The sequence below is a fragment of the Lontra canadensis genome, unplaced genomic scaffold (assembly GCF_010015895.1).
Source record: "Lontra canadensis isolate GAN:19392208 unplaced genomic scaffold, GSC_riverotter_1.0 scaffold72, whole genome shotgun sequence".
NCBI lineage: Eukaryota > Metazoa > Chordata > Mammalia > Carnivora > Mustelidae > Lontra > Lontra canadensis.
In genome coordinates, this window is record NW_022631066.1 from 2,797,054 (window position 1) to 2,817,223 (window position 20,170).

Consider the following 20,170-nt stretch of genomic DNA (forward strand, 5'->3'; position numbering starts at 1 on the left):
CAATCAAAGCTTGACCAAAATCCATGCCTCATATTCCTAGAATGTGAAAATGAAATGAATTTCCAGGTCTAACCTGCAGTTGTTTCATTGTTTAAAACAGTTGTCAGAAAAACTTCTATCTGGCATTGGTTTTATCATAGAAAACCCTGCCAGTTGTCTTCATGTGAAATTTTAGAATATACAGTGTATTACCAATATCTTAAAATCACCCATGAGTAAAGTAAAATTAAAAAGCATAAAGCTATAGACTGAAAATATATATTTTATTAGTATAAATTATATAAACTGTGAGATAACCAACATGTCCTACTCCTTCCAATCAACAAATAGAGAAACTATTTTGTTGTAGAAAGTCATTATCAAACATTGTGTATTCTCCAAAAGGTTTCATGGCTTACAGGTATATAGTCAGGAAGATCCTACTATGTTCATTATTTGGTGAACATTTGCAGATATGCTCCTATAGCTCATGGGAGAAACTGCCCCATTCACAGGTAAAGCAACAGGAAGTATGTCACCCGCAAGCAACACCACAGGCACCTCCCACTCTCCCCAGAACTCTCTATTTCACAGTGCCTCCGGGTGTGACAGAAGAAGGATCCTGATGTGACTGCAACCAGCTCTCGGGCCATAGCTCACTGTGCCTCAGCGTCCTGGTCTTCAAGCCTGTCCTCTTCACTTTGGAAGGCTTCACAGCTGGGTTTTCTACAGCTCTTTTCCACTGGAATTCCACACCTGCTTGCATGTGGTTTTGTGTGTGTGTGTTTTGTGTGTGGTTTTGCTTGTATGTTGAATATGTAGCAGTGCTTTTGAAATGTCAAAGAGCATTTTGGTGTTTTGTTTCTAAGGAGCATTTTGATTTTCACATCATGAATTTTACAATTGGCAAATGGATTCAGGAAAAACTTTCATCACATTTGTGCTATCAGGAAAGGCTCTTTAATTTCATGGTTTCTCAGAGACTCGGGCTTATCTCTTGGCACATTTGCCCTCAAATATTGTTTCACAAACTAAATGAAATAAAATAAGGAATGTAAGAAATGCAGCCCAACTTTCTTCCACAAGTAGTATAACCCATATTGAAATTAAACTACCAATCCCCAGCATACCTAGTTATATCTTTGTGAGTTATCTTTGGGTCACGGTGACCTTAGCAGGTCAGCAAATTTAACTTAACTGCTATTGGTGATAAGGTCTACTGATTGTATCACACAGATCACATCCACTGTGCCATGGTGATGTACTGTCAAGTTATTAATTAAGAACTCCAGAAAAGAGTCTAATGATCCTACAAATTCACTGAGTTTCACTATACTTTGTTAAGAAATATACTTGATTTATGGGGCACCTGGGTGACTCAGTGGGTTAAGCCTCTGCCTTCAGCTCAGGTCATGATCTCAGGGTCCTGGGATCGAGTCCCACATCGGGCTCTCTGCTCAGCAGGGAGCCTGCTTCCCTCTCTCTCTGCCTGCCTCTCTGTCTACTTGTGATCTCTGCCTGTCAAATAAATAAAATCTTAAAAAAAAAAAGAAATATACTTGATTTATGACTACATTGACTTCCAGATAGGAATGTATTTCGTGATTAATAATCAGCTATATTTCCCAACATGAAAGAAATATTAGTATATTAGTTAAGATTTTATTTACTGGTCAATTTTTGGGCTTATGATTTTTTTAAAAAGATTTTATTTATTTATTTGACAGACACAGATCACAAGTAAGCAGAGAGGAAGGCAGAGAGAGAGGGGGAAGCAGGCTCCCTGCTGAGCAGAGAGCCTGATTGGGGGCTGGATCCCAGGACCCTGGGTTCAAGACCTTAGCTGAAGGCAGAGGCTTAACCCACTGAGCCACCCAGGTGCCCCATGGGCTTAAGATTTTTTAACAACCTTATTGAGATATAATTTCCATACCATAAATTCATTCATTTTAAGTACACAATTCAATGGCTTTTTAGTAAACTTACAAAGGTGTGCAACCATCACCACAACCTAATTTTAGCACATCTTCATCATTCCAACAAGGAACATCATTTGATCTGTAGTCACACCCCCCACCAACCCTGGGCAATTGCCAACCTACTTTCTGTCTCTATACATGGACAATTCATGTAGATGGAATCATACAGTAAGTGAACTTTTGAGTCTGACTTCCTTCACTAAGTATTATGTTTTGGGGGTTCATCCATGTTATAGCATGTATCAGTGCCTTATTCCTTTCATTGTCAAATAGTATTCCATTATACAGATATCATCATATTTTGTTTATCCATTACCAGTTGATAAACATTTTGGGTTGTTTCCACTTAGGGTGATTTTGAATAATTCTGCTATGGAGATTCATATACAAGTCTTTGTGTAGAGCAAATGTTTTCATTTCTCTTGGGAAGATACCTAGGAGTGAAGTTGTTGGGTGATGATGGTAAATTTATGTTTACTATTTTGAGAAATTGCCAAACTGTTTTTCAACGGGACTGCAACATTTTACATCTCGACCAGTAACGTAAGAAGGTTCAAAATTCTCCATATGATTATCAACACTTGTTATTATCTGTCTTATTAACTGTAGCCATTCTTGCGGGCGTGATGCAGGTTTTGATTCACATCTCTCTAGTGACTAATGACGTTGAATATTTTTTCTTATACTGATGGATCATTTGTTGATGAAATGTTTATTCAAATGGTTTGCCCATTGTTAAATTGGGTTATTTGTCTTCATATTATTGAGTTATAGGAGCTCTTTATATATTTTTTAATATAAACCTTTCTTGAATATATTATTTGCAAATAATTCAAGTCTGTGGCATGTCTTTTGGTTTTCTTAATGAAGTCTTCTAAAGCATATCAGCTTTTAATTTTGATGAAACCCAACTTATGAATGTTTTCATTTATCACTTGAGCTTTAGGTTCATTTCTAAGAAATTAATGCCTAATCCAAGGTTTCAAGGATTTGTCCATTTTCTACTAAGAGTTTTGTTGACTTAACCCTTATATTTAGGTCTATGATCCATTTTTAGCTACTTCTGGTATATGGTATAAGGGTCCAAATTAATATTTTTGTTTGAGAATGTACTAATTGTCCCAATTCCATTTGCTGAAAACACTACTCTTTTCACATTAAGTTGCCTTGGAACCTTTGTGAAAAATCAGAAAAGGGTCTATTTCAGACTTTCAAAATTCAGTTACATTGATATATATATATATATATATCTTTATGTAAGCAAGTTCCACACTATCTTGATAGCTGTAGCTTTGTAGTAAGTTTTAAAATTGGGCAGTATAAGTTCCTTTACAAGATTGTTTTCATTAGTCTGGGTCCTTGCCATTTCCATATGAATTTTGGGATCAGCTTCTCCAGTTTACGGGGAGGAAAGCCAGTTGGGATTATGACAGAGATTGTATTGAATATATAGATCAATTTGGGAAGTATTGCCATCTTAACAATATTGAATCTTCCAGTCCATGAACATGCAGTGTCCTTCCATTATTCAGACCTTCTTTAACTTTTTTTTAGCAATGTTTTATAGTTTTCAGTGTATAAGCCTATATTTCTCTTATTAAATTTATTCCTAAGTATTTGTTGATGCTATTGTGAATGAAACTATTGTCTTAATTTCATATTTGTTTTTTTACAGTTTACTTATTTATAATCTCTACACCCAACATGGAGCTGGAATTCATGACCCTGAGACTAAAAGCTGCACGTTCTACTGACTAAACCAGCCAGGCACCACACATGTTTGAATTGTTCATTACCAGCATATGAAAATATGACAGATTTTTATATATTGATCATATATCTGGTAATCCTGAACTCTTAGTAATTCTGGTAATTTTGTACATGTGTGTCTGTATTCCTTAGGATTTTCTATACATAAGATCATGTCATATGTTGGGTTTAAAATTTATTAGCCTTTAGAAAATGTGCCTTATGTTTGGTTATTTATGGCACTGAGCAAAATAAAACAGTTCTTACAACTTCATAGAGAATTTATATGGGGTAAACACACCCTTTTATTCTCCTATTCAGTAAATCAAGTAATATATTACTTTGAAATAATAACAAATTATGAATTTTTCTAATTGTCAGAGCATTTAGTAGTCTTTATCCTTAGATATGTATAAATAGATGATGATGTCAGAGAAGGAGTTACGATCTGTCTATTCAGGGCAACTTGGGTTTAGCCTGGTTTTCCTATAAAGTATCATAGCATGTAAGTTCTACATTCATTCATTTTCTGTCATTTCTGAAAAGTGACTCTTTCCACATTGATAAAAGCGATTGTAAAAATCACGTTAAGTAACTAGCAACACTATTTTTTAATCTCTTGACACACATAAGAATAGAAATTAACAAACTAAAAGTGTCAATACGATGCAAATATTTGATATGATTTCAATTGATTTTTACAGAAAATGAAAGAAATTACAAAACTTATCCATTCTTGCTTGCCTTAATGGATGATCTTTAATGAAAACTGCCTAAAATGAATGTTTCTTATTCAAAAGTTAATTTTGTTCTGAAAGCATTCTGGCCCAAAGAGTTACACTTATTAAAAGGAAAGGGAGGTGCAACACCAGGGTGGCTCAGTTGGTTAAGAAACTATTGATTTTGGCTCAAGTCATGATCTCAGGGTGGTAAGATCAAGGTCTGAATGGGGCTCTGTGCTGGGCATGGAGCCTGCTTAAGATTATCTCTCTCAGGGCACCTGGGTGGCTCAGTTGTTAAGCATCTGCCTTTGGCTCAGGTCATGATCCCAGCATCCTGGGATTGAGTCCCCCATAGGGCTCCCTGCTCAGCAGGAAGCCTGTCTCTCCCTCTGCGGCTTCCCCCTGCTTGTATTCTCTCTCTCTCTGTCAAATAAATAAATAAAATCTTAAAAAAAAAAAAAAAAAAAAGATGATCCTTCTCTTCCTTTCTCTGTTCCCCCCCGCCAAAAAATTAAAATTAAAGATAAAAGGAAGGGTGAACATGAGAATAAATCTTCACTACTTTGGGTTAGGCAAAGTCTTTTTAGATAAAGCTCCAAAAGTACAAGCAACAAAAGAAAAAATAAATAAATTGCAACTTTTACAATTTTAAAGATTTTTGCTACATATAATACGATCAATAAAGTGATAATAACCCATTGAATGGAAGAAAATGGTCATAAATCATATATCTGATGAGGATTTGTATTCAAAATATATAAAGAACACTTACGACTCAATAATAAAAACAGAATAGCCCAAATTAAAAATGGACAAAGGGTCTGATTAGACATTTCTCCAAAGGAGATATACAAATGGCCAATAAGCACATGAAAAGATTTTTCAACATCATTAACCATCAAGGAAATGCAAATCAAAACCCACAAAACAGTGAAATGCCAATTCACACCCACTAGCCTGGCTACAATTTTTTATAAAAAGGCAATAACAAGTCTCAAACAAGAATGTGGAAAAATTGGAACCCTCATACATTGCTAGTGGGAATATAAATAGTGCAGTCACATTGGAAAACAGTTTGGTGGTTGCTCAAAATATTAAAAAGAGTTATTGTTTGACCTAGCCATCCTACTCCTAGGCTTGTACCCAAGAGAAAGGAAAATGTACATACACATACATCCACACAAAAACCTGTACAAATATGTTCATAGCAGCATTATTTATCATAATCAAAAGAGTAGAAACAGTCCAAATGTCCATCAGCTGGTCTATGGGTAAACAAAATGTAGTATAGTGATATAATGGAATATTATTTGGCAATAAAAAGGAACAAAATACTGAAATATGCTACAACATGGGTGAACCTTGAAACTTACACTAAGTGAAAAGAAGCCAGCTACAAAAGACCACTTATAATGTAGGATTCCGTTTAAATGAAATGTCCAGAAGAGGCAAATCCCCAAAGACAGAACGTAAATTAATGGCTGCCTGGGGCTAAGCAGGGAGGGTATGGAGTGACTGCTCAGGGTGGGGAATGAAAAGTTTCTAAAATTAGGTTGTGGCGAGGGTTGTATCTGTGAATATACTAAAACCATTGAATTATACACTTTAAGTGGGTGAACAGTATGGCATATGAACTACATTTCAATAAAGCTGTTAAAAAATGAAGGGAAGCAACCATGATGACAAGAACACAATTATTAAATCAGATAATCTTAGAAATACTTTCATAACTAAGGTAATAGAATGAACTTACTCAAATGCCAAACTAAGATGGACCATTTCAGTATGATGCCTCTAAGTCAAAATAAATGAAAATGCAATTGTGTGAATATTTTCAAATATGTGTAGGTGAGCTTATTAGATAAAAGATGGATTTTCCCCCCATTTTCAATGAGGTGCAGGCAGATATAAAGCTATGTGAAAACATGCAAGCAATTCCAAGGGACTGCTCATTGGTTCTCCTGGATCAGAACCAATTAGAGAATGCTTACAGAAGCTGACATGCCTTTGGGACAAAATGAACTTCAACATGGCCTTTAATTTGAAAGCTGCCATAGAGTGACAAATGAGAAATACCATTAGACAGTTCCTAAAGCTCTTGGATACATTTTTCCCTACTGAGATAATGTCAAATCAAACAGACTTGGACTTTCACTCTAAAGCCTTTAAAACAACAAACGTTAGAATCCAAGAAAACTTGGGGAAGCAAAAATAATAATCAAGTCCCTACAATAAGAAAATATTTGGATGGACTTAAAGCCTTGGAAGGATTGCTGACAGGATAATGATTAATAAAGATCCCACTTTTTAATTTACTACCCATTATATTTCCTGGAAGTAAATATTTTATCAAAACTAGGCAGAAGGAACCTTAATTTCTATTAGTAAACCTGAATGTTTTAGTAAAACTACTTTTGTTAAACTTAAACATAATAAAAATGATCTTACTTCAAAAGGTGAAGTTTTCAAACTTATTTTACTCTAGTGATATTTATATGACAAAACAGCACAATAATTCATTAAAAACCAAGTTACATAAACTTAGTAGTATATAAAAAGCATTTTGTGCTACCTAAGACACCATTTGCAAGAGTTTCTCAAACTGTAATTACTATTGATTCCACTATTAATTATTCATGCTGTAGCTGATATATTCCTTTTTTTTAAAACTTCAAGGAAAATAAAAGTTGTTACACAGAAGAATCTAAAAGTGATAGAGACTATTAATAATTTACCTCCTGATAATCTAGAAGTTGAACATGATTACTATTCTATTTTGTGCACAGCTTATACCTGCAGAGACCCTGCAGAGGAGACCACAGTCATTGGACCACCAGAGAAAGGAGGGAGGAGGAATGCAGAGGAGGAGGAGGTGGGGGGGCGGGAATGAAGAGGGAAGTGGGAGGATGAAAAGGCAAGCGTGATAAATGGGTTAAAGAAATATGAGGCGAAAAGTGAACTACATAAATAAGTTAAAATTATATGTATGTAAATCAGTTGTATTTGGACAAATCAAAACTGGAAATGTAATTGTGGTTTCTCACCAGAAAGCCAAAGAATCACAGAATTGTTAAACAGGGAAAGGCCTTAACATATTGTCAACTTATTCTCTACCAAACTTTGCGAAGGAATACACTGAACACTGTGGAGAAATGTAAGGGAAGCCTCAAATATTAAGTCATTGATCTAGAAAGTCTTACAAAAATTGAAAAAATGTTAATGTTAGAAATTCCCTCAATGAAGCTATAGAAAAATAACCTGTAAACATAACCAAATAAACATAAATTCATTTCTATAAAATTTATAAATCCAATAAATGACTCGCTATAAAACTTTCAGAGTTCCTCAGCTATACAGTTCAAATAAACTTCCTGCCTTACTATACCATCTAAAATTGCTTCAGCAAATGTGCTTTCTTATTTGCTAATTTATTGTTTTAACTAAATTTAAATGTCATTTAACTTACTCTTGTTAATTTTATTTTTGAATTATTATTATCTTTTCTGTCCTCTTTTCAGTCTAAGTCAATTCTAAAAACTACTTTCAAAAAAAGGTACATGCTTTCTTAAGGGAGTTATGCTGGGAAACATTTTTTTCTTTCTTTGAAATTCTAAAATTATTAAAAAACCCATCCTAATTAAATTTATGTTTTGTGAATCATTCTCATAGCCATTAATATTTTTTTTTAAGAAACCTTCCTTCTTAAAAAAGCACATGATTTAAAAATGTTTAACTTAGTGAATTTATGGACATTTTTCTTTTAAGGAACAAACATAAAACATATAATTAAATGATCAAGCAGACTTAGGAGAGGCAGATCATAGCTTCAGGAATACCCTCTGACCATTATGCCTTTCAAAAGCACCTTAAATTCCTCTGGACGCAGTTTTTAAATGTTAACTGGACTAAAGTTCTAATTCACCTCCAAAATCCTGCTATTCAATTCCTATTCCATAAGGAAAGTCAACATGAATATAGAATGCAAAAACCAGACATTCATTTTACAAACCACTTTGTACCTACAGAGAACTTTCTTTAAAATATGTCACTGTTAGAGATAAGGGTAACCCATTTTCAAAGAAAAGCTACCTCAGTTCTTCTGATATATTTGTATTTCTTGACTAATAAAATCAATATTATCTAAAATGATAATGAAACCATTTAAATTACGTATTTTTAAGAATGAGTCAAATCTAACAAATCTTCGTACAACTGTTAAAAATTAACCACTTACTTTTACTTGAAGATCCTCAGAACTTTCTGTTGACATATACAATGAAAGCAGAACCGGCAAGGTGTTTGTGACTGCAACAGCCCGGGCGTGCTCTGGAGTGTGTCTCCCAATCTGTCCTAAGGCCCAAGCCGCAGCAGCCTTAATATGATCTTCTGGTTCTTCTGACAAGCAGACTGACAACTGGGGCACACCCTGCAGCGTTGATCAAAAGAGCAAGTGTTATGAATCTAGAGCAGGATTAAAGAGTCTTCCATGTCTCTCAAACATTAGAAGAAATCATTTTGTCCTTGATCCCTTTTTTCCTAAACGGTTCAATAAATGAGCACATCACAGGGGCTGTCATTTTTCAAGTCAATAAAATGACTAGAACTAATTTACCTTAATTATCTGTAACAATCCAACTAAACTATCTCTGCTAGCATTTACTCCCCAAATAGAGAGCCATTTAACCAAATAACAGATGCCCCAGACTAGTATATTACAGGCAAAACCAGATTCCACTGTGACAAAATAAAAGTGTTTAGGATTTTAAACCTTTTATTGTCCTTTGTTTAAAAAGTTAATTTAGAATCCTTTTTAAAAAATGCCCTTTACCAAGTATAATAGATCTGAGAACAAAATAACTACTATCCAAAATCAAATAAATGAGCAAGAACCCTATTTAAGTAACTTTTAGATGAAATAGATTCACTAAAACCTTTCCTGAAATAGTAAATAATTTTCATTTATTTTGGCCAACTTTTAAATAATAGTTTTGCCCATTTTAACATGATTAAAATATCAAAATAGCAATGATTACTTTTGTTACACAGATATCATGTACTTATATGTTGCACAGGCTTCAATTTTATCTCAATAATCAAAACAGAATTAACTAAAGGGTCTCAAATACACCACATTTTATATTCCCAAGAAAGACTCAAATAACCAAATCAAATTATTATTCCAGATTCTATATAGGCATAATTTTCTAACGAATTTGAGATTATAATAATTATCACCTTAAATTTAGTATCACAAAAGCCAATATCAAAAGGTCAGGCTACCATAGCAAAAACCAAATGATTATGTATATTTTCTCTTTGTCCACCTTAAAATTCAGTTATCAGTAAGACTAACTGCCTAAAGAAACTGGCCATATCTCTTCATCAGCTTCTTTCTTACAACTGAAAATGTGTGTCTGACAAAACAAAAAAGGTCAGATTTGTTTCCAGAATGAGGCAACTTTCCAGAAACCCCATACTTCCGGGATATATCAAGAATGGAGGCAAGAGGAAGACAAGACTCTTTTATCCCCACCCCCCAAATTCTGACCTATGGGTCTCCATTGTTATGACTATCAAATGAGATAAGGAACATGAATGTGCTTTGAGAATTATAAAGTGTTGTGTAAATGGAAGTTGTGGTTACTGGTCCTTACAGTGCTGCACAGGACAAGGAAAGAATCATGCAGCCCTGGAGGCGTGCCTCAAACTGCTGCTGCCACCACCCCAATCTTCACTAACTGAAACGCAAACTAGGTGGGAGAGGCCAGCGGCAACCCTAGACCAAAGGAGGGGAGCACCTCCTGGTTAGTTGAGGGAAGAAATACAGGAAGCAAAAGTAATTGCTTCTTTCATCCTTCTTCCTATGTGTAAGCTTTCTATGCACAAAAGAACTGCAAATCAAAAATCCCAATAATATCCCCATGGCGACCCTTCAGAAAGCACTACTGCTCTAGTCACTATCATAGTCTTTGGTAATAGAAGAACAAAAGGAAAAGCGCAGGATAAAAAGGGAGTGAAGCAAAGAATTATCAAGGAATTGGTAGAAAATAAAGATCTGAGGTTCCTCCTTATTCTGAGGATTAGCAAGGGATAAAAAAAGAAAAAAACAAAAACCTCACACTTCTGTTTAACACACAGCAGGTCTTCTATGCTGATAAGAAACCCACACCCTAGAGGGTTGCTGGAAACACTGTAAGCATACAGCCTTTGAAGCATTCTTTGGGAGATCAATATTTATTCATTCAATAAATATTTATTGAGCACCTACTATGTGCCAAGGCTACACTCCATGATGGGTTAATACCGAGTTGAGATAAGGCCAAATCCCTAGAGCAAGGAAACAAAAACATTACTATCTGATGTGTGCTCTGAGTTTCCTCCACCTAAGAAAAGAAATCAGTTCTTGAAAGCTGAGGTAGAGAAGGTAGATAAAGAAAGGATGTGCTAGCCTTGTCATGTCTTACCCAAATGACAGGAAAGGGGATAATGTATACACCTCAGAGAACAATGAAACTGAGTATTAGGCATGTCATTTATAACAGTTTTATTTTTTGTTAAAGATCTATTTATTTATTTTAGAGAGAATGCATGCACAAGCAGGGGCGGAGGAGGGGCAGAGGGTGAGGGAGACATCACCAAGCAGACTGACTACCCACTGAGCATAGAGCCTGAAGTGGGGCTCAATCCCAGGACCCCAAGATCATGACCTGAGCTGAAACCAAGAGTCAGACGCTCAACCAACTGTGCCACCCAGGTCCCTCTATAACAGTTGTTTTGAATCAGAGTGTGCTTTACATGTCTATAAATATGTAGTCAATCCTTTGAGATAGATACGTAATATTTAAGTACAGATAATATTAAACCTCGGAAGTGTTGATAGTTTGTCAATATTAAACACTGGTTAAAACTTTAAACTTCTGCAAAGTAAACCTTACTTCAAGCATTGCTTTGGGAAACTTACTAACAAGCCTTGAAAAAAAAAAAAGCTGAATTCTTTCACTCTGGTCAGTTCAATTTTACACTCTGTGGAAGGGCATTCATGTGTGGTTCTGTCTTAGTACATCTCACTGCAATAATCAGAGGAAATGAAACAAGCACAGACCTTGGAAATGATCACTGCCATTGCCAGGTTCTCAGAATGAGCTGCTACATAACCAAGCATCATGATGCCAGGCAGTCTTATGTTTCCTTTGCAGGACCCAATACAATCAATCACGGCAGCCACTCCCCCGGCGTTAACAATCAACTGCGAAAGCTAGGAGGAGAGGAGAATCAGAGCATCGTGACGACGAAGCATGAGATTACCTTTAAATCTGACTTTAACCTTGCCCATTTTTTTTTAATTTAGGACCTAAAAAACCATCTGGTGAAATCTGAAATATCATTTAGTGAGACTGTTGTATTCATTAAGGAATAGATAAGTAGAATAATCCTGCTACTTCAAATGTGCAGACATACTCACTGCGAGGAACCACTCTGGGATTCAGTTTTTCATGCATCAATAGCACGACTTTTATCCTTATTGCAATAGATGTCAAAATTCCTCACCTAGACATCAAGTCTAGAGCGAGTTCATCACCAGTTAACACTGAAGCTCCCAATCACAATGTGTGAGTATGAAGCATATTAATCACTGAGTGCTAAAAGACAGTGTCAGACTTGAACCATTCTAGCCTAATTATCTCCCCTTTGCTAGCAATGACTACTAGCTGATTGCACTTCAATCTTGAAAAATCTCAACCAAATGAAGACGTTAGGTGACATCAAGAATGAGTTTCATGAAATGAAATTGATTAGTCAAAATATACACAGAAAAAGATGCGACTTCAGAATCCACCCAGATTTGCTTCATCTCTTCTCCTTCAGCATCTGAGAACTCAAGCGCTTAGCAGAGGGGTTATACTAGGCTGTGGGCCTGGTGGTCTCTTCAGACCTGGAGGCATGTTGTCTCTCACTACTCCCAGCTGATCCAGAATGACAAGGATGACAAAAGTCCATGCCACCCATTGTCTAGGAATGGAAAGCAGGAAATTATTAGAAACTGAGATTTTAGGCTGAAATTCTATTGATATAACCCAGTGGTTCACAACTAGGGGCCTTTTTGTCCCCTGAGAAACATCTGGCCTATATATGGAGACATGTTTATCAGGATGGGGTTAGGGGTGCTACTGGCGTCCAGTGGGGCCAGGGATGCTGCTGACCATCCACCCTGTCCTGTAGAGGACAGCCCCCCATGACAAGCAGTCACCTAGTCCAAAATGTCCACAGTGCTGAGGATGAGAAGCCCTGAGCTAACCAGATTCTGTGGCACAGCACTTGAGCCCTGCAAACAAGTTGATGTTTTGCTTAAAAACTAAAACTAGCTAAATATTACTGTATTTTAAAAATTTAATTTTTTTTATTATTTTTTTTTCTTACCTCAGGTGTATGTTTTGCAATCTCTCTAATTAAAGTAGAAGCATTTTTCTTCACGTATTCGTCTTTGTCCTTCAGGCAGGTAAGTACAACTGGGAAAATCTCCGCTTCCACAACCATTTCTGCCAGATCCACAGAATGCTTTGCAATCTGACTAAGAGCTGAAAGGACCTGACGCTGTTAAGCAAAAACCAAAATAAAAATACATGATATAGAGCTCGCTGCAGAGTTCTGACTCAAACAACTTTATACACACTCAAATCCCTTTATAAGAAGGAAAAAAACAGTTACTTTTCTGACAGAACTTTAGGAGTCTTGAGACTGTCAATTCCTAGTCTTATACTGAGACACTTAGTTTCTTAAATTCCCTAATTCCCAAATTAAATGCCTTCATTCTTCTGCAGACTCTTTAAATCTCTTATCTATGCAGATCATCAAAGGATATGACCTTTGGATGATAGTATTTCTTAATTAATACTTACTTAATGATACATGTAGTACAAAAAGGATCAAGCAGAAGTAGCATCTTATTTTTGGCATCATGCTGATAACATTTCTAAGATCTTACCATTATTTAGTTAACATTAACAATTTTAGAATCTTACAGAATGTAACTAGTAGAATGGAAAGTATAATTACCTATTAAGTGAATATCAAAAATTTTAGGGAGCTATTAAAAAAAAAGGCTAAGATAAATATGGCAGTTTTCATGGAATCTTAAATATAACAGTGGCAGGCTAGAAGACCTTTAGGTCCCTTCCAACCCTGAGATTCAGTCATTACGTAATTCCTTATTTTCATGATTAATATTAATACCAATGCTACTCCTAGTTTTCAGCGTTGTACATATTTTAACCAGATAGATCCACTGTCTGATTTTTACAGCATAAGGCTCACATATTAAAAGATCAAATACATAACATAACCCATATATCCTTTCAGTGATAAATTTTCTAATTATTTTTAAATGCATAATATTAATCTACACACATTTCTATTTTCTGAGGTAATCAGAAGCTTGATTTGTTTGTTTTTTAGCTTTATTTTTAAATACCTTTAATTTAGAATCAGGGTTCAGGATCATCTGGGCTAAGTGAGCAATAGCTCCTGCGTCCACTACCGTCTGCGCTAACTCCGGAGAATGCTTTGAAATATCACTGAGGGCTGAAGCAGCAATCCTTTTCAAAGCAATTTCTGGCTCCTGGATACAGAGTACTAAAAGAGGAACAGCTCCCGCATCCACCACAGCTTGTGACAGTTCTGTGGGTCCAAGAAAAGTAATTAAGTGAGTATGGGTGACTGACCCTTGTGCAAGCCATTTTTCACCCTGACAGATACAGCAAAGAAAAAAGGGGAGGGTGTACTTCACTGTCTCGACATCTGCATTTCAAATCAGCCTTCCTGGTTTCATAAACCATGTGGACCAATCCTGAGCTGAAAAGAATACAGGTCAATAGACGGACCTCCATTTACATGAACACATTTGAGGTAGATTAGGCTGAAATGGCTTGTTATTCTTTTTTTTTTTTTTTTAAGAGAGTAAGCAGATGTCAGCTGTTTAAGCTCTGACAATTCTGCACTTCTCAATAGGCAAGCATTTTATGCATGGTTTACAATAACAGAGAAAATTAAAGTACCAAAAATTTACCAACCACACTAATTAGGCAGTATTTTGTGCTATTTACATGAGTAAACATTAACATGAATCTTGTGCCAATAATGTCAATTTTTAAATTCTTTTCATCTTATAGTACTTTTAAAGATTTTTTTAACTTACTCAGGATTAAAAGGTGAATTTTCACCGTACATACAACTGAACAACATATTTTGTATGTAAATGTTAATGTAAAGATAAAGGAATAAATTTATCTTAACCATTTCATGTCAGAAATAAAATCTTTTGAATATACATGTTTATTTGCTTGCATGTCCAAGACAAACAGCTATAAAAATAACACATTTTAAATTACAGAGAATTGGAAACAAGCAGGCAGACCCATAAAATATATACGTAAAAAAGTCTTTTGAGAAGCATAAAACACCATACCTAGTTACAGATTCTCCCCTCGTTGTATTCATGGCCTCTCTTACTATCACATATGCCCATTTCTAGAATCTCTTCCTTTCAAATTATGTTCTCATTTTCCCAGATTTGTAGTGCCTTGGCAATTTATGTCTTCATAGCCAAGCTATCTATTTAGCATATCACTTTAATTTAAAAAAAAGTTCTATTTTTCAAAATATTGGTGATATCACATTTTCTAAAAGGGAATAATGTTAGAAAATACAGTTATAGTGTCCGATATTTGTTTTCCTTTAATTATTATAATTATCTTAGAAGTTCTAGTATCATGTGAATGGTTCACTCATCCTTCTATTAAACATGTATCAATGAAAGGTTATTAGGCGTCAGACTCATTCAACTCTGGTGCAGGTGACACACTTCTACAAATCAACACTACAATGATTAGCAACTGTATTTCAATTTAAAAAATCTAATGTGAAATATGAAATACATTGGGAAGTTAATATGTATCTGAAGAACAAGAGGCAGATAAAAGGACGATGGTTTTAAAAAAAAAAAAAAAGACAAGCAGCAGACTGGAATATCAACCTCTCAATATAACAGATTCCTCAGAAGCTTCTCTGGGATTCTGCTGCAATTGCCTTAAGATCAATAAGGCAGCAGGTGAAACAGGTGATTACTGTATATCTCCTACCACCCCCACCCAAGGGAAATGGAAAGAAAGCATAAAGTGCGATATTTTATGTAATTTATAGATATAATTTTCATATTTTATGTTAACTAGTAAGATAATAGTAACTTAATTCAGCTCAGTCCGAATTATACATGTGTTGTATGGTAATATCGACTTTATGTGTACATATTTAAGGGGACCTAGAACATATACACAGACAGTCCAGACATAGGATGGTTTGGCTTAATATTTTTCAACTTTATGATGGTGCAAAAGCAATGTACATTCAGCAGAAACTTGGATCTTTTCCCAGGCTAGTGATACATACACCACACAATATTCTCTGGTGATGCTGGGCAGCGGCCCCAGCCTCAGCTCTGCCAGCCACATGATCACAAGGCTAAACAACCAATACACTTACAACCATGCTGCACCCACACAGCCATTCTGTTTCTCACTTTCAGTGCAGTATTCAATAAATTACATGACATATTCAGCACTTTACTATAAACTAGGCTCTATGTTAGATGACTTTGCCCAGCCTCAGGCTAATGGAAGTGTTTTGAGCACGTTTCAGGTAGGCTAGGCTAAGCTACGCTGTCAGTAGGTAGGTGTAGCAAATGCATTTTCAACTTGAGATATTGTCAGTTTACAATAGATTTACCGGAATATAATCCTATTGTAAGCTGAGTGAGATCTCTGATGAGCTGCGTTTATTTTGAGAGAGTATAAAGATTAGTTCATCTATATATGTTGCTTATTTTCATGTATATTTTCTAAGAGGTAAGAGTACAGTACAGTAAACTACAACTGCTTAAAAGTACTACTTTTTTTAGAGATTTTATTTATTTATTTGACAGAGATCACAATTAGGCAGAGAAGCTGGCAGAGAGAGAGGAGGAAGCAGGCTCCCTGCTGAGCAGATATCACATGCAGGGCTGGATGCGGGGCTCGATCCCAGGACCCTGAGATCATGACCTGAGCCGAAGGCAAAGGCTTTAACCCACTGAGCCACCCAGGCACCCCTAAAAGTACTATTAATAGGAGGGCCTGGGTGGCTCAAGTCATGATCCCAGAGTCCTGGGATTGAGCCCCATATCAGGCTCCCTTCTCAACAGGGAACCTACTTCTCCCTCTGTCGCTCCCCTTTCTTGTGCCCTCTGTCAAATAAAACATTTTTTAAAAATAAAATTACTATTAATAAAAACTTAGGTTCTTTTTAAAAAAAATCTATTATCTTTGTAATTCCCATGCATTTTATCCTTTCCTTGAATAACTGTTAAGAGTACTGTATCTCCCTTTTCCTGAACTCTATAATGTTAGTAAGAAAGCAAACTCTGTTCTTCTGACTTGTTACCGAATCCCAGCCTCCGCTGTTTTCTATTCTCTCCAGAGAAGTGATAGTAAATGAGGAGAAGGCTAGGGATGGCTGGAGAAAGACTTACTGTGAAGGTAATGAAGCTTCCAAGAACATGGGTTGGGCTTACCAATTCTGTACTTAAGATTTCATATACATCACATCTCCAGATTTATATGGTCCTATAAAAACTAGATCAGAAACACACTGCTCGGGGTGCTTGGGTGGCTCAGTAGGTTAAGCCTCTGCCTTCAGCTCAGGTCTTGATCTCAGGGTCCTGGGATCGAGCCCCCCATTGGGCTCTCTGCTCAGCAGGGAGCATGCTTCCCCCTCTCTCTCTGCCTGCCTCTCTGCCTACTTGTGATCTCTCTCTGTGTGTCAAATAAATAAATAAAATCTTAAAAAAAACCACACACTGTTCTTTATAAATGATGGTATTCTATTACCTTCATACACATCCATGGTATAAAGCAGTGTATGTACAGGTAAGGATACAGTAGGTATACAGAATGCACACCATACTATATTACACATACTACAGACTATTTCCGCCTGCCTCCGTCGCTCCTCTTTTTCCTATGGCATATCTTTCTCCCCCCTTCCCTACGGTTGCTTCCTCTGGAATTTCTGTGCCAGTCACTGTTGGTATCTACCCAGTAGCCTTTGTCAGCCAAGGCATGAGTAGAAGTCAACTAGAAGCATCTGTTGATAGGGTTTTTTCTTTGTCGTCCATAGATATAGAAAGAAACTCCGACTCTTTGCTGACATGGTCAAGTGTATGAATGACAACTGGAACTCCTACATCCATCTTGCAACGATAACAGAAGAAATTACCAATATTCTGAGGATGGCTAAGTACAAAAATAAAAAACATCTGGGTCCTCCATGACACTATTCAGCTGCATAAACCAACCTTGGAACTGCCCTGACTCTGAGCTTATGTGTCATGTAAAATAAAAAAATGACCTTATTTTTAAGCCATTTGTATCTGATATTCTATAACTTACAGCCAAAACATCCTGGTATAATCCTGTCTTCTCTCATGTTCGGTATATTTACATATTTTCCTCTCTTCCTTTGGTCACTGGGTGTTCAAAAGTGCTTACTATGTCCTAGAAACCTGGCCAGATCTTGGGGAAGCAGAATAGAGTAAAATTGTTTTGTTGTAGCAGAGCTGGCTTGGGGTGAAGTTACACCAAAGAAAATCGAGGAGTCAAGTCTGTGAAGCGGGCAGGGAAAAGCATACGCAGGGCAGTGTTTCCCATATTACCTGCTTCTCCCCTTTCCTGTGTCCTACACTTCTCTATTTGGGAAAATGTAACGGTAACCAAAGCACATGCAAATTCTGGTACATTTAAAAATTACTTCCCGTAACAGAAATCTCATGGAGTTCATTTCTAACTCCATTTGAAAATGAGTTTTGGTTGTTCAATTAATTATGATACTTATGAAATCAAAGACTGATACAGATTGAGATGCTCATTACAGGTTTTGACCAAAGAAAAGCAAGTGAGTCAAGAAATTTATCTTAGTGCCTGAAAATAGCTTCATTTTAAATTTTAATCTTCAAAAATTAATTTTTAGAAAACAAATCTCCTCTTATGCAATAACATTTGACATAATCATTACTGTTAGATAACAAGATTAGTAGTTATACAAAGAAAAATGCAGAAAAAGAGGGTTATATGTTATACCAACATGCTAAGAATTTATAGTGGATTGATGGCACTATTGCTGATGTACTTTCCTTCTCAATTTGGCAAATTTTCTTTGATGTGATTATAAATTTTTAAAAAAGAAATGTGAGCATGTCTTTTGTCCATACATACGGCTACTGCTGTGCTAACTATACTAGTATTACTATTATAAAGGAAAAATAAATATAAACATTTTAGCATATTTTTCAAGATGGAGGGAATTTTCTTATTTTAAAAATGATTGGGGGGGGGGGCGCCTGGGTGGCTCAGTGGGTTAAGGCCTCTGCCTTCTGCTCAGGTCATGATCCCAGGGTCATGGGATGGAGCCCTGCATCAGGCTCCCTGCTCAGGCGGGGAGCCTGCTTCCCCCTCTCTCTCTGCCTGCCTCTCTGCCTGCTTGTGATCCCTGTCTGTCAAATAAATAAATAAAATCTTATAAAAAAAAATGATGGGAATGTATGTCTCCTTTAAGTATTCTGAGAATTAAAAATCTTTCGAAAATTATTAATATATAATAGAAAATTACCCATTTACTTTTTCACACTTGCCCTCTTGCCTTAATATATGCCCTTATTACATTTAAGTTAAAATATTATATTTCAAAAATGTGAATCATTATTCATTTGTAATCATTTTTTAGACTGCAAATTGTCGGAGGGACTACAACTATCCAATAGCACTTTCTTTTTCATAAATAATAATGAAGGTCACCTACGGCAGACATGTAGACAACTGAATATACAGTTCTCAGACTTGCTGGTCAGCTGTTTCAGTTGGGCCTCATGAACAGCTCACTGTTGAGTGAAGGAAGGAAAACAGCGTCCTCCATGGGACTGTGACAAGAGTGGTCACCTGTCACTTCTCTCTGCCTCTCTCAGTTTTTCCATGATCCTTTCTACCAGCATTTGTAAAGGCTTATGTGCATAAAATTCTTTGAATATTCTTAATATGAAAAATTTGGGTGAGAACTCATTGCTTCTCACACAGTTGCCTTTTCTTAAGAATTTTATTCTGTGCTGTTCTTGGGACCTGGTTTTGTGTTTTTGTTTTTGTTTTCCTAACAAAATAAAGGCTGAACTTGTAGTTCTCTCTCACTAAGAGGTGTGAAGGATTACAACGTCAATGGAACAAAACCTTTAATACAGAAAAATTAAAAATGCTCCAGACACTTTAATTTTAAAACAAAAAGACATGGCATAAAGGGAGGACTTCTAAAAACAACACCACTCATAAAATTAGTTACTATCTAGAGCTGGTTGAATGGAATACTAGAAATGACTTTATGTTGACTAGAAGAGGACAGAAATGCCCACCAGTGTATAATAGGCATGGCTGTAACAGGTAAAACAGGGAAGTCAGGGAACAGGGATTTTGCTTTTATAGTGCTCACAGCGGCTTCCACCCCTCCTCTTAATTGCTGTGGCGGGTTGTTTGTTTCAAGCTGGAATGGTAAACTCAAATCTCCACACGGCCCAGGCAAGTAATTCAAATAAGTGAAGTCAGAGAGTGTAAGAAAAACAATGAGGAGAAAGGCAGTAGAAAACTGGAAAAGTACACGCACCAGCTACAAGCA

At 36.1% G+C, this 20,170-nt stretch overlaps 1 protein-coding gene across 2 annotated transcripts in view; it reads right to left on the bottom strand.

The window, feature by feature from the left end:
• SPAG6 (sperm associated antigen 6) overlaps positions 1-20,170 on the bottom strand; it is a 61,970-nt gene that overhangs the window by 8,735 nt on the left and 33,065 nt on the right. For both annotated transcript variants that reach the window (XM_032880829.1, XM_032880828.1), the window contains exons 5-8: positions 13,899-14,104; positions 12,848-13,021; positions 11,532-11,684; positions 8,664-8,855 (exon numbers count right to left, since the gene is read on the bottom strand). In XM_032880829.1, coding sequence (XP_032736720.1) covers positions 8,664-8,855; positions 11,532-11,684; positions 12,848-13,021; positions 13,899-14,104 — 725 coding nt within the window. The remainder of the gene's footprint in view (positions 1-8,663; positions 8,856-11,531; positions 11,685-12,847; positions 13,022-13,898; positions 14,105-20,170) is intronic.